Source organism: Lepisosteus oculatus, chromosome 5 (genome assembly GCF_040954835.1).
Source record: "Lepisosteus oculatus isolate fLepOcu1 chromosome 5, fLepOcu1.hap2, whole genome shotgun sequence".
Lineage (NCBI taxonomy): Eukaryota > Metazoa > Chordata > Actinopteri > Semionotiformes > Lepisosteidae > Lepisosteus > Lepisosteus oculatus.
The window spans coordinates 15,404,914-15,419,201 of NC_090700.1; the positions used below are offsets into that span (position 1 = coordinate 15,404,914).

The following is a 14,288-nucleotide window of genomic DNA, read 5'->3' on the forward strand; positions in this document are numbered from 1 at the left end:
TTTAAGCTGTTCGCAATCCAATTAGGAGTTTAACAAGGGTCAAATTAGTAGGACTTCTCCGCTTTAGGTTTTCAGCATTAGCAGACTGCATATTAGTGGGGGGAGGTTGGTGGAAAGGACAGACACAAAGCTGTCATTCTCCATGTGGTGAAACCCTGAGCCCCGATGGGGGTGCTCCGCAGGCCAGAAACAACATTTGCCATTGTCTTGTGGACCTGCTGTCTTGTAGGATCAGCTGGTGTATCGCTGCTCTGGGGTTACAGGTGCTACCTAGGGCCTGCGTAGAACAGTTCCCCCTGCCCTCTCCTTTCTCCCAGAAGCATGTTGTTGGCTTTAGTGGGCTGTGGAAGACACAAAGTCAGAAGCCTCTTGAGCACTCATTATTTTCTGAACTGATGACACCTAGCAGATTTTCCTCTCTTTCCCCATTGACTGTACATGTAGAATTCAGGTGCACCAGACATTCAGCTGCTCTGAGGTTCATGGTTAATTTTAGCACATACTCCAGGGAAAATCATGTGTGTCCAGGAGAGTGTGTGTCTTTTTGCGTGTACAGTATGTGTGAGCATTACTGAGTAATGATAGTAAATATGGCACTAGTACCGAAAATAAATTCGGACAAGTATTTTTAATCCCTTGTTTAAATTTAGTACCTACTGAAAGCCTATATGGCAGGAAGGCCATTGGCGAAGTGTGGTGCATTGTGTGCATTTAGTGTGATTCATTAACTATTTAGGCATATGAAGATAGAAGTACTGAAATGAAACATTTTCCATTCATTAACACTGCATCTGGTAAGGTACCCTTGATATGCACCGTGAAATATGCCTCCAAAATGCGTGTGACTTACTGGGAACAGAAGGAGGTATTACTTTCCTTAAAGCTAAGTTATTCCAGTGTGCAAGAAAGGAAAACTATGCAGTAAGAATAACCATATTCGTTGATAAGGCCTGGAATTTTGTCTTTAATTCTACATAGCAATACCACTCCTTTTTCTGATGCAAAGTTATTTCATTCAGATGGATCTGGGTACCTGACAGCCATTTGACACCTTGTGACCCATTTCTCATGGCTGCCCTTGGGTTGTGCCAGAATCCTGTTACGTTCCCAAATTACAGCTGAAGCACTTGAAGCCCTCCATTGAAAACACTTACTGGCTACTCTGAGAAATTAAGTTCTTGATCAGAATATCTTGTTGATATACTATGTGCTGTGCGCGTTCTTGCGTTGTAGCTGTCTTTCATAACTAAAATACTGTTGTCAGTAATGACCATTGATAATTAGAGATTAAAGACTTGTGGCTATCAAGCAGTAATAAAATAAAAAAAATGATTCTGCCTTTCATACCTTTTATTTAGCATTCTTTATACATTAGAAATCATCCCTCTTGGGTTTGAATTGATGTAATCATTATAAAAATTCACTAAAGATTAGCCCTCCATAACACTGTAAAATTGCAGCTCCACTTTGTTGGAAGAAATCTTTAGATTGTTGTGAGAGTTATGTCACTGCATTTCAGTACATTAATATGGGCCGTTTGTACGAAGTCGCAACGCATTCAAATGGTTTCTCAAAAAAAATGTCGGGTGGAGAGGCATAATGGTTAATAGGTGCTTTAGTATTTTCTGAGTTTTCATAGCTTAATCCTTTTTGAAAAGCTTTCAAGAATAAAGGCTGTAAATGGCCCTCAGTATTAATTTGATGTGACTTCTGTACAATAAGGGCTGAGTCTCCCAGAAGCACATTTTGCAGCTTACCTTCTTTCATGGTATCAGCCCCTTGGAACTTCAGCCTAAATGTTTCATGAAACTCTGCTGTAAGCCTCTTTGGTATTCTCTCATTATAATGCAGCTCATAAGACCATTATTACAGATTGTTAAAACCAGCAGAGTAGATGCAAATAGTGTAGATAGTTTTTTATATTATATTAAAATTGATTTAGTACAATAGGGTCTTGAAATTGAACTGTTAAGACACAAAAGCTCATACAAAATTTCATTTCCATTCTAATTATGTTGTGTGAACTATTACAAAATAGTTTTAGTTGAGGCATTTTAGCATTCTTCTTGACAGTTAATAATTTTTATTCAGTCTTTAAATTGAAAACTAAACAGAACTGGACAATATACATTTCCATTTGCAGCTGCTGTGCGTTCTGTTTATAAAAAAACCAAAACATTAAAACATTACTGGTTTGCCTCAGTTTTTAGCAAATTTTCAAACTGTGTTTTTTTTTTACAATCCTTTTATATATATTTAATATTTACATTTGCTTCAGTGAAAGCATTTGTCTTTGTGTTTCTTAAGTTATGTGCGAATCACCCTATATTGAGTTTCCAGTAAAATAAATTTAATGAATAAGTAATCCATTCTGAATTGTAATGAATAATTATATTAAATTCACAGTGGATGAAGTAGTTTCTAATTTTGCCTAAAGGCATATTGATTCCAGTAGACTGCTTAAGACTTTCTATCATAAATTACTGTATTCTGAAGAAATTAAATCAGAATGCCACCCACATGCAGGATGAATTTACTAGAACCCTTTTGTTTTATGTTGTACTTTTCACAGTAATACTGATTCTACACAGCATTAGAGTGTTACTTTAAGTAAGTCAACATTAAAATAAGGAGGCTATTTTGTAATATTTTAAAAAATCATATTTTTAATTCTCCAAGTTCAAGCAGTTTATTATAAAAAGATAAAAGCCGTAAAAACTCCTGGCTGATGCATGCTTAATGTTGTTGATTTAACCTTCTGCATATGGCTTAATGCATGTTCCCTAAAATAACTAGTTATTTGTTTTGAATATTGCAAAAATCTTATTGTGCTTGACAGGGGAAAAAAAAACTGTAAAATTCTTAGAAAAAAAACTAAATTAGCATAAGGTCTCTCTGAAGCAGTTGAGCTTCAAAAATGCATTTTTTTATTTTTATTTCTTTCTCTACTATGCTTTATTCTGCTTTCCTCTATTATTCTTTACCCATCCTCTTGAGACTGAGAAATACTATTTGTTATCAAAGAATCCCCATTGTAGCAACTTGGACAGGTCTGGAGGGGTTCAGAGGAGGGAAAAAAAAATCTATTTGTTGATCTAAAGTAACTAGATTTTTTTCCTAAAGGGGATTGTCGTTGTTAAAGATTTTTTTTTTCAAAATTGCTTTGTTTTTTTGTAGACCAGACATGAGAGAGTTTGTGGAAGGTATCGAGCAGGTCATTAACCCTGCAGAAAACAGCTTGCATTAATATGCTCTAATCCAGTATAATTAGCCTAATTATTGCACGCCAACCAGCTTGTTGTATTGTCAAGATTGGGCAAGCATGTCAGATCGACCTTGGTCCCCCTGGAATGCCACCCAAAGCACAGAAATCTTTTTGCAACATTTCTGATCTCCTGACAAATAAAACAAAAGGAGCTAAATTTCAGTTCCTCAACAAACTCTTCTTTTTTTTTGTCTGAGCTTTTGGGCCTGGATGGGGTGTGTGTGTGTGTGTGTGTGTGTGTGTGTGTGTGTGTGTGTCTGCGATTAGCCAGTTGAAGATTTAAAATAAATAATGCCCAAGCCATTTTGTCAAACAAAATTTCTGTTCCCGCAAGAAACAATTTGATAGCTAGGCTCAGTTGAATGCTGTACCAAAAAAATGCAAGGCATTTCCACATGGTGTGGGATTAGTAATAGTAAAAAGATTTAAACTATATAATTACAAGAGGATAAACTCCAAATTATCCACTGCAGTCAAACACAGATTATCAGACTTCTCGGTGAGTCCTCTTTACAGCCCCTGGGGGTTATCTGACTACAAAAGGGCCTCATTAGCATAAATTTACAAGTGCTCCCGTTTCAGACGGCATGATAAGAACCTGTTTTACCTTTGCATTAGCGCTGAATGGCTTGTTGTGCTTTTGGCAATGACAGATAAGTCAGGATAATTCCACTTTATGCCGAAAATGATGCTCCAGATTCTGGATGCATCCCGAAGGTGTCACTGGCAATAATCTTCAAAGAGCGTCCAGTGAAAGTGGGCTGTATGTTTTCCGGATGATATACTGCAAATGACAGGAAGAATTATGCGAGGGGAGACAAATCTGTAACATATTATTAAGCAATTTCACGTGAATAACAGGGATAAAAGGATAATGGATGAGGGTGTCGTTATTACCTTCATGTAGAGGGGAAGCCAAAGCAAAGGTAGAGCGACAAGATTAATTGAGGATGGGTGAAGCGCTCATTGCTCATCAGGCCCTCTCTTTCTGCTGCCTGCCATCTTCTCCCTGCCAGCCCCCACCCCACCCATCCCCAAACCTCCAAATTTCCAGGATTCGAAAAAAGATCAGCTCAGTGTTTCCTGTGGCTGCCAGAGGAAGTCTGTAAGCAGGCAAGAAGCCCCAAAGAAGGGTTCATTAGAAAGCCTGTGTTTGAAAAGAGCTGCAGAATTACCAAATGACATCTGTTCAAACCATCCTTAATCCTAACTGCCTTAGTTTCCCATTCCCCTTCTGTGCTTTGTGTTTATCGCTTAAATTATCGCATGTTTATTCACATGTACACGGCTATATGACAATGATTTCTTCCTTCTTAGATGTCGTGATTCCACGTACTGTGAATATTACAAATAAGAGCAGATTTTTTTTCCCACTAGGAGTAAGACTATTTTGGAAAGTTCTGAAACTGATGCAGGATATGATTCCTCATGCCAAGGTTGATGGCAGTTTTGTACTCTTGGCAAGATCATCAGTATTCTTTATGTGATCATGATGAACTGATATAGTTTACAAAACAGTAGAGCTGGAGATGCTTTCCAGAGTAGCAATTAATATTTTAGATAACATTGGTTAGATCCGCAAGTGTTTTCAGTTATAGGCAAAAAAAAATAGGACAAAAATAAAACTGAGCTGACTTCACCAAAAAAAGAAAATATGTACAGAAGGTATACAGCATAATGCCTTTGAGTATTCAAAATCTCTAAAGCAAGACAGGAAATGTACAGTTAGGACCTGAGGTCTAATTCCTGGGAAATAGTAAAATATCAATTCATATTTTTCGCATGTTCATTCATATCTTCATATTATTGAGAAATGTAAACACAAATGAGTACACATTTTCTAGCCTATTTGTTGAGAAATCAGATATGAGTTGACAATTTTTAAGTGTAATCTTAGACTGACACCTAAATACTAAAAATAAATAGAAGCAAAAAGTGGAAAATAAAATAAAAAAATCAGATGAAGGCTGAAAGAAGCTGATTTGATAGCCTTACCTGTCAGACTGTTTTGGAGTGCACGTAGCTTCAAATCTGCTTCCAGTCCTAAATAAGGCATTAATGAAGTGAGGAAGAAAAAGGCTCAGTTGAGCTCAGAATGAGTGTATCAAGTAGAGATTCTCTTTTAGAGGAGTCACTTCTCTTAGTCACAAGATACAAAACGTCTGTGTATTTGGAAAATGAAAAGCGATACTGTGGGAGGGAGGAATGTGTGTTTAACAGTGAAAGAGTGTCTTTCTACCACCAGATTCAGCTGCAGTCTGCACTGTATGAAGTGCAGAAAAAGGAGAGCCAGTGCTGATTATGCTGATATTCCAGGGAAAAAAAAGTATTATCCATGGGAATACATAGTACTGTAGTTCTCAAAAGAAATCCTGGTTTTCTCCCCTCAAAACTAACAATTCGAAGTGAAAATGCAGATTACCTTGCAAGCACCACTCTTTAATTTTCAACATAAAAGCATCTGTACTTTCAATTTATTTTCTGATACAGTGCATTTTTTGCCATGCAGTCTTGGTGCTGATTTTTTATATGATAACACAGAAGCTCAGTTATATGTGGTATCAATCTTGTATTAAATTTAATGCCCTGTATTGTTTCAAATAGTATTAACACTATTAGTGCCTGCCTACACAAATTGATGAAATGTAGCATAATAAAGGTCAAAGGTTCACTATATCTTTGTAGGAGGTAAGAGTTGGGATTTATGGGAAAGATACCAGAGCATTGAAAATTGCAGTCAAACAGATATTTAATTGGCCCCAATGCTACAACAGTGTATTTAGATGCCCTCAGCTTTCTGGTCCAGAATTAAGCTATTTCAAATGTAATTTAATCATAAATAAACCTCTTTTTATAAATGTGTTGGCCTTGTTTTTATTACTTTTCATACTTGAACAATTTTGAGCAGAAGCATGGAATAATCTAGGTTTCATTAGATTGAAGTAATCGTAAAGTATGGAAAATTGCTTTGCTAGCATCTAGACATGTAGGTCAGCATGGATCTCTTTCATCATAAAACTAGTGAAGGATGTCCCTAAAATAAAAACAAAGCTTTGGAAAAAATACAGCCGTTGATTTTGCATTTGTAAAAACTGTTTTCCAAAAATGCTCTAATATAAATGAGGTCACCATGTGACACAATTTTTTCTGACAAACTTGGCTGGACATTTCCAGCAGTGATTTGCTCTGTGTGTGTAATGCGTATTCATCCATTTATCACATTGGTCTTGCCAGAATACCAGAGTAGTGTGATCTTGCCAATGTATGACTGGATCCTAAATGTATAGTGACACTGATTATGCAAATCTGAATCTTATTTTCCTCAATACCTGTATTAGGAAGCAGCTGGTTGAGAAATAAGATTCTTTTTTAAAAAATGAAAATATTTCATATATCTCACAAGGAATTTTAAATTTGACTTTTTTGTAGTGGCTGTCATGCGTGCTAAAATCAGATGAAATCTGCCCTTTGATTCTTTGCCTTAAATCTGAAAGAAACCTTGAAAGGATTAGAGTGCTGGCTAATATATTTTTATTTTGAAACGCATGTCTGTCATAGAGCTAGGAATTTCTTTTCTGATTGAAGTAAATTTTTTATTATTTCTTTCATGGTTGCTTTCTTTAATTTATTTTTTCATGGCAAAAAAAACAGGCTCAATATCTTGTGCTTTACTTTAGGAATAATTTATATGTTGTCCTGTGCTTACCTGTGGACATTCTGCAATTTGTTTCTTAACCCAGAGTATTCTTTGCTACTAAATGGTAAGATGAATGGCAAAAGATTTGTAAACAGTTTTTAAAATCCATTTTTCAGTAGGTACATGGATATCCTCAAATGCAGAAAAGTCTCTTCTGGTTCATATTCCAGTTTCTATTCTTCATGCAAACCTTGCTTTTGTGCTGGAGCTTTGTTCAAATTTGGTTTCTGGTTAGAGCAGTATAAATTAGTTTTGGTGGTCATCATTGATGTCTGCAATTTAGTTCAGTGGGTGTCTGAAAGTTAGAACAATCTAAATATGAAGTACATCAATTGGCCCCCCTTTTTCATAACCAATATTCATCTATTTACTCTTCCTTCACCAAGGGATGTAAGGCAAATTATATGTTCAGGAAATCATTTTTCTCAAAATAAGTTCTGGGGAATCAAGCAAACAGTAGAGATTATAGTACACAAAGAATGCAGCGAGAAATCTTTGCTCCCACGTGTTGCAGTGAATGAACAGGCTTTTGCCTATTTAGTTTAAATTGCTTGGGAAGCAGTGGATATATGTATATGCCTAGTGTAATGGAAATGAGATTAATATTTTAAAGGCAAGCTAAAGGTTGACACAAGAAAAATTGAGTTAGTTTGCAAAAAAAGAAATTTGTTTCTTCATGTGAAAATTGAGGTCAGGAGGGCAGAGCCTGCCTTGCCTGTAGATGAATTAAAGGAATCGAATAATGTAGGAATGATGCACCATTGAATAAGTTAATGATGGGGTCTTGCACGACGAACAGTCATCTTTGGCTTACCTTGTCATTATCCGTGGCAAATGCCCAAACATAAGTCTGGGTTTGATTGGTGCTCCAGTCAGTCATTGGCATGTTCAGGATTTTGGCACATAGTACTATGGATTAGACCCTTCCTGCCTGATGAATGTCTGATTTAGTCCTACAGTGCAGAGTCAGTTTGATTTGCTGTACATGAATAAAAAAAACAACATTTGTATCATCAGTATGATCGCTAGCTGAACAAATTCCGAATTAACTTGGACCTCCGGTATTTTTATGTAGGTTTCAGATTGTAAACAAGTGGTCTTTTGCCTCTAATTTAGATTTTTTTTTTAATTGCCGACTCTAATTTTTTTAAAATATAGCTACAGGTGCTGCAAATCTTCAACTTCCTGCTATTTCTTTATATTCTGTTTTTTTCCTTCATAGAACCTAAAATATGTGTATATATAAAAGTGTAAAATATATGTGTGGTAAAATCTAGCTAAAGGAATATATGGTGGTTTAGTAAGCACAGGTGAGACATTTTCAAGCAACCATTATCTTAAAGCACTGTCCAGGGTCAGTTTCAGATAAATATTTTTGTTTGTGATCAGTACAATTCAACATAATAGCAATGTGTGGTAACCTATACAGGCCTGCTTTTCTTATTTTTGTCCATTTTTCAAAAATGGTTTGGATGGTTTTCTGCACAGGAAGGCATAAAAAGGGGGGGGGGGAGTCTAATATCTGGAATGGGTTCCTTCCAAATTACAGTTTAAACATCCAACCTTCTCTTTCCTCAGTTTATACAAAATGAGGTGGTGCGCTGTCTAGTTTCCCTCTCACATGCTGCTTGCCAGGTTGTTCATTTTGTGTTTTTGTGAAGTTGTAAGCAGGAATGCCCTGGCACCGTAGAATCCTATTAGCCAAAGCTGATGCAAACAGAGTGGAGGTGTTATCATAGCAGGTTCTCTGTGCCTGAACACTCTCATAGAAATGTATCAGTCATGCTGGCTTGTGCACTTGCAAAATCATCTTAGTGCCCTATTGCAAAGGAAATTTGACATGGAGACAGATTGCCCACGTCTAAAATGTGCATCAGCCAAAACTGCTTATTTATTTTGCCTCACTCATTGCTATTCCTAATACATTCTTATGTGCTGAAATATTTTTTTTGAATATTTAAAAGGTTTACAGCTGTATCAGCTGATTATTATCATTCATAAAACACTTGTTCCAGAGCGTGATACGTTTCATTTCGGAGCCAGCCAAATACTAATGGTAGAAGCAAAGCCTGAACACAGGCTCCACCTGTGCCCTGTTTTCTAATCACGTTTGTCACAATATTTTCAACATCTGATGTTTTCCAGGCACAATAAAGCCTGACCCTGTCATGTCTATTTCTGTCTTTGGTAGAAGAAAGTCCCAAAATTACATTATCGCCATGTGGGATGGTTGTAATTTCGAACAGCATGAAGCACATGTGCCAGTGGTTCCTTTTAATTACTTGCGCGCGAAATCTCTGACGCAGCTGAAACAAAAGCCATTGCAGCCATCTTTTCCCTTTCTTCTCCCAGCCCGATCCTGACAGGCTTAGAGAAATCTGCCCGTTATTTTCTGGTGGTGTGATTAGATTGGGGCTGAAGTCTCCAGCTGGCAGCCTTGTCTGTGACTGGAGGCGGCTGTCCCTTGCGCTTGTCACCGCCTGACACTCCTGACAGGATGGGGACGGTTTCACCAGACAGGTTCATTAAATGGCATTTTTTACAGCTGGGCTTCAAAAAATGAGGGCTGAGCTTTGTCAAAGACCAGGGTCTAGAGGGGCCCCTGGTTGTTGGTTTAAACCAAAGCTTTGTTGTCTTGACAAATATTTTGATCCGGGCGCTTTTTAAAATCTGACACCTTTTTTTGTTTTGTACGACCATCCCTTTTGGCCTGCACTTTGTACACTCTGCATTATTACAGCATGCAGACTCTGAGCAGATCACATAAGCAAAGCTGATTAAGATAAAGATCTGTGTTCATTGGAAATGAGAGATGCATCCCCAGTTTGCTTTCAGTTTTATGAATGTCAGTATTATCAAGTAAACAGCAACTTATTAGTTACAACAAAAGGAAATATATTTTAAAGGTACATTTCAGAGCTTTTCGGTAAATGTATCTTAAAGTACAATATTCTGACTTGTATATGGAGTGGTTTAACATGTAATAAAATATTGTATAAATAATAAAGGCTCATCTATGCACCTGAAGTGCCCTTGTCTATATGTGCATACTACTGTTTTCCATTTTAAAACAGCATTACTGTCTTACTCAGTCAGTAAAGTTTTAGTATCATATTTATAGGTGCATAATAAGGACACTTAATCTCTTAGTTTTAACACTGTAGATCTTTTGGTTGTACGGTTGCTTTTAAACATTTCCATACATAATATATACTTTATTTGTACAAAATAACATCATTGGTGAATAACGTCACATTAAAATTTGAAAATAATGCTGAGGAAACAGAAAAAGATTAGTGGATTCTTTTAGGCCACCAATTACAGGTCTTTGAACACTCTTCTGTCCTTTTCTGTCCTACCTAAACTCTTTATTAAGAGTATTGCACCTTGAACAATTGGCCCTATGTGTTGTTTTTTTTTCATGATCTTTTAAATAGTAGTATGGGGTAAGAAATTATCATTAACATGACTATCTAAATTAGTAATGTTAGAGTAGATGCTGGATTTCAGAGCTTCCCCCGATTTAGAATTAGTGTTTAAATGATCACATTTAATTAAAGCAGTTAGTCTGTGCATCACTGAGAATGCTTATTTGTCATTAATTGATAATCAATTAGAAAAACTAGTTAGAAAACTGTGGGAGAATAACAATTTAAAACTAGGATCAGGCATAAGAGAGATCATTTCTAAAACATGAGTGCAGAAAACTGGAAAAAATCAAGCACTTTGTTGAATTAAGGGCTTAAGAGGTTCACTAGAAAAAAAAACAGAAAAGACTGGGATCCTACGGAACCAGGACTGGAAAACTACTGCAGGCAAAAAATAAATAAGGCAGGAACTTTGATAGAAAATAAACCTTAAAAGAGAGGAAACTAAGCAAAGTGCAGAATAACTCTATTAGGAGAGTTAGAACTGGGTCTTTGGTGGTGTAATGTGAAAGGTAATGGATCAAAAGAAGTTCTGTTTTACTAGATAGAAAATACCTCATCATGTTTTGCTCTTTTCCATCTTTTTGATGTTTATAGAGCTTTCTCATTGTGTTGTGCCTCCGTGGTCCTCTCTTGTGTTTAAATGGTTCCGATGATGATAAAGAATATGGAAGCAAATTGTCTTTAAAATACATGTATAACTGTGATTTAAAAACATTGACAGACTGAGAACACGTGTCAATTGAGGGACAAGGTATTGAACTTATTGCACTGTTTGTTTTTTTAACAATTGATCTTTTTTAATAGTAGGATGCCCGACCGAATGCCTGATCATTACAGGAGGAACATAAACTGCTAGTTGGAATACATAGTATTTAAGTAAATACCTAACATACTGTAGGATAGTGCCAAATTGTGCAGAGCCTTTTTTAGTGAGAAGCAAGGTTTCAAAGTCACTTTAATAAGTAACCAGTGCTGAAGTGAGACAACAAACATTATATCAAGATATAATTTGGCTCCACGTTGGAAATTAACATAAATATTTTATAGAACTTTCAACCAATTAAGGACCTTTGTAGGTCCTCAACCACCGCAGAAAAAGCATTACTATAATAATTTCTTTAAAAAAACAAAAGCATGTACTAACCAAGCCACATCAGTCTTAGCAAGGTCAAGTACAAACAATATTTTAGACATAAAAGAATAAAAAATTTTGGTAACATTTCGGACATGGAGATTTACAGTTAAGGATGACCTCAAGGTTACCAACCTTTAGTAACAGGGTGACCAGGAGACCATCAGTGGTTACTCTAACTTTACTTTTTTTGCATAAATGATATGGAAAGCTTAATAACATAACCTCATTTTTTATTGCATTGCAGTTGCAAAAAAATCTGTTGCTTAGCAAAAAAATCCTGTTATCAAAGTTTAATTTCTGCTAGCAGATTTGACACTACAGACATGGCAAATGCAGTATAGCAGGATTAGTCTGAAGATCAATGTTATTAATTTATTATGTTAACACTGTAAGATCTAAAACGTTTATTATTTCGAAATGTGACTCATCCTGCTTGCTGAAAAATAATTCCAACACTGAAGATTAAAAAAAAACAGTTAACATCACACAACATCATTATATACGGAGTAAAATGAAAACACAAAGTGTGCTATTGATTTCAGTACTCATTTATTGTGTTTTTTAATGCCTCACAGTATGTAATGTGTCAGTACATGGTGTTACTGTACATACTTGGTTACTTATTTATCACAGTTCAAAAACTTGTTGAATATAAGTCATTTACTATTTATGTAGCTGGTATATTTTACTTCTTTCCCAACCACGGAGGTAATATATTCAGGTAAAAAACATCTGTCTTATAACTGTATTTTCATCTGGAATTTGTGTTTTGAATTGTAGTTTCTATTCTCAGAACAGATATAGGATCATGTGATTGTAGGTAAGTGTAGATAATATGTAGCTATTGGGGTAAGAGAAGGAACTCTTCCCTCGAGATTGTGCCTTATTTTTATTATTATGGCAGCTTTTCTTGCCTTCACTGAAGTATTCTTCGCAGATCATTCTGGCAGTAAAACCCAGAATCTCTATATGTTTGTGCTCCACGCTCAGCACTTCATTTACAGTAGCACTGGCATTTACCTCTCCTCTGCTTGTTGTTAGAGCCTGCTTCCTTAGTTCGCTTGTCTCTATGACAACTGTTTGAATCAGGATGCATAGCTGTCAAGTGGGGCATTACTTAGAGAAAAGTGCTAGTGATAGCAGCGTACCACAGATAGAGCATTTCAACATAATCCAATTTTAATTGAGCTCTAGAGACTTTGATGTGCTGCACAAGGTCGGGAAAGAGCTATTCCAGAGAGAAATTAAACCAGCCCAGCTAGCCTGCACTACCACAGACTGTCACCATTTTAAATGAGCATTAGCATCAGACTTAACCTTCCTCTATGGAACATCTCACTTTGCGTTCACCGTTTCCCCCTTCCTCTCTTTCCCTACTTGAAGGCTGAGGGGCTTTCATCTTTTTTTAACACCTCCTTGATTAAGTTTGAAAAGCATGAACCTGACCTATGAGGCCTGCGATACTCACCATTTGGTCCTTTTTGAACACCTCTCAGGGTGAAGACAGAAGAGATGGGGATTATTTTCACTTGTCAGTTAAGCAGGCTCATTTTTTCCTCTCGAGTCCTGAAGTCAAAAAGGTGTAGATGTGTAGCATTACTTGTTTCTTTTATTGTTGCTATAATTTTTAATGATTCATTTACTGTAAGCCACTTCAAGAATTGTAAACCTCCTGTCTAGAGGAAGAAACAAAGTCAGAGCTGTTTTTAGGAAGCCACTAAAGGAATCAATACAAGAGTTATGGAGACACCAAGAACATAGAACTTTGTCGTATACAACTGAGTCATAGATCTTACATGTTTTGGATTTTCTGTGAGACCAGTAAGAAAACAAGTAGCAAACTGTCTCAGCCTTCACTTAATTGTCCTGGAAGAAAAATATGAAAAATATTAATTCTCCTGTGTATGTAAAAGAGAAGCCACAGAATAGGCAGTTATTTATATACCTTTTCATTTTATAGTGCTTTTTATCCTTTTTCAACTTAAACATTGCACATCCTCCTCATTATTATTATTGTAAATTACACATTTGGTGCTATCTGTTAAAATATGTATACCCATTTACAGAATAGTATGAATGTAAATTCGGTTTTTCAGGTACTGTGTGCAATAAAGATGAAGCATCTTGGTTTATGTACATTAAGCATTTTGTCCCACTCTCCAGTGTGTAGGATGTGTTACTACTAGTTTTTGTTATTTCCTCATCTTCAGCATCATCCAAGAGTGTTGTGTCAATCGTGACCGTATTCAGTAAAGGAAAGATGTTTCAATTTTCCCACAGGTTTTGATGGAACTTGCAGAAGTATGTGATGTTGTTGGCTTTGTTTAAGTAAAACAAAAATGTACCCAACCAAATGCTGATGGATAACGCGACAAAGGAAGACTGACAGTTTTGACATTACTTGGAAATTGTAGCCTTTTTAATCAAATCAGGACAAATGTTAAATAAAATGACAAATGTTCATATTGGAGGGGATGGCAAGTGTCTTTTTAACAGAAATACAGCTAATGATCTGGGGTTTAGGCAAGCCCACGATAAAGTACAGCTAGATGAATTTAGCGTTTTTAGATTTTTCTTGATTGCAATCGCTGCCCATCCAATGCCTCTTTGCTGTGTTCACTGTGTTCAGGTTTTGGCGTATTCTGAAGGCCTACATGGGAAATGGATGTTCAGCGAGATCAGAGCAGTGTTCTCCAGGCGCTACCTGCTCCAAAACACGGCCCTGGAAGTGTTCATGGCGAACAGAAGTATGGCGCACTT

At 36.4% G+C, this 14,288-nt stretch overlaps 1 protein-coding gene across 18 annotated transcripts in view; it reads left to right on the forward strand.

Moving 5' to 3' along the window:
* Positions 1-14,288, forward strand: part of nbeaa (neurobeachin a) — a 354,854-nt gene that overhangs the window by 278,403 nt on the left and 62,163 nt on the right. For all 18 annotated transcript variants that reach the window (XM_015341879.2, XM_069190158.1, XM_069190159.1 and 15 more), the window contains one exon: positions 14,158-14,275. In XM_015341879.2, the coding sequence (XP_015197365.1) occupies positions 14,158-14,275 (118 nt within the window). The remainder of the gene's footprint in view (positions 1-14,157; positions 14,276-14,288) is intronic.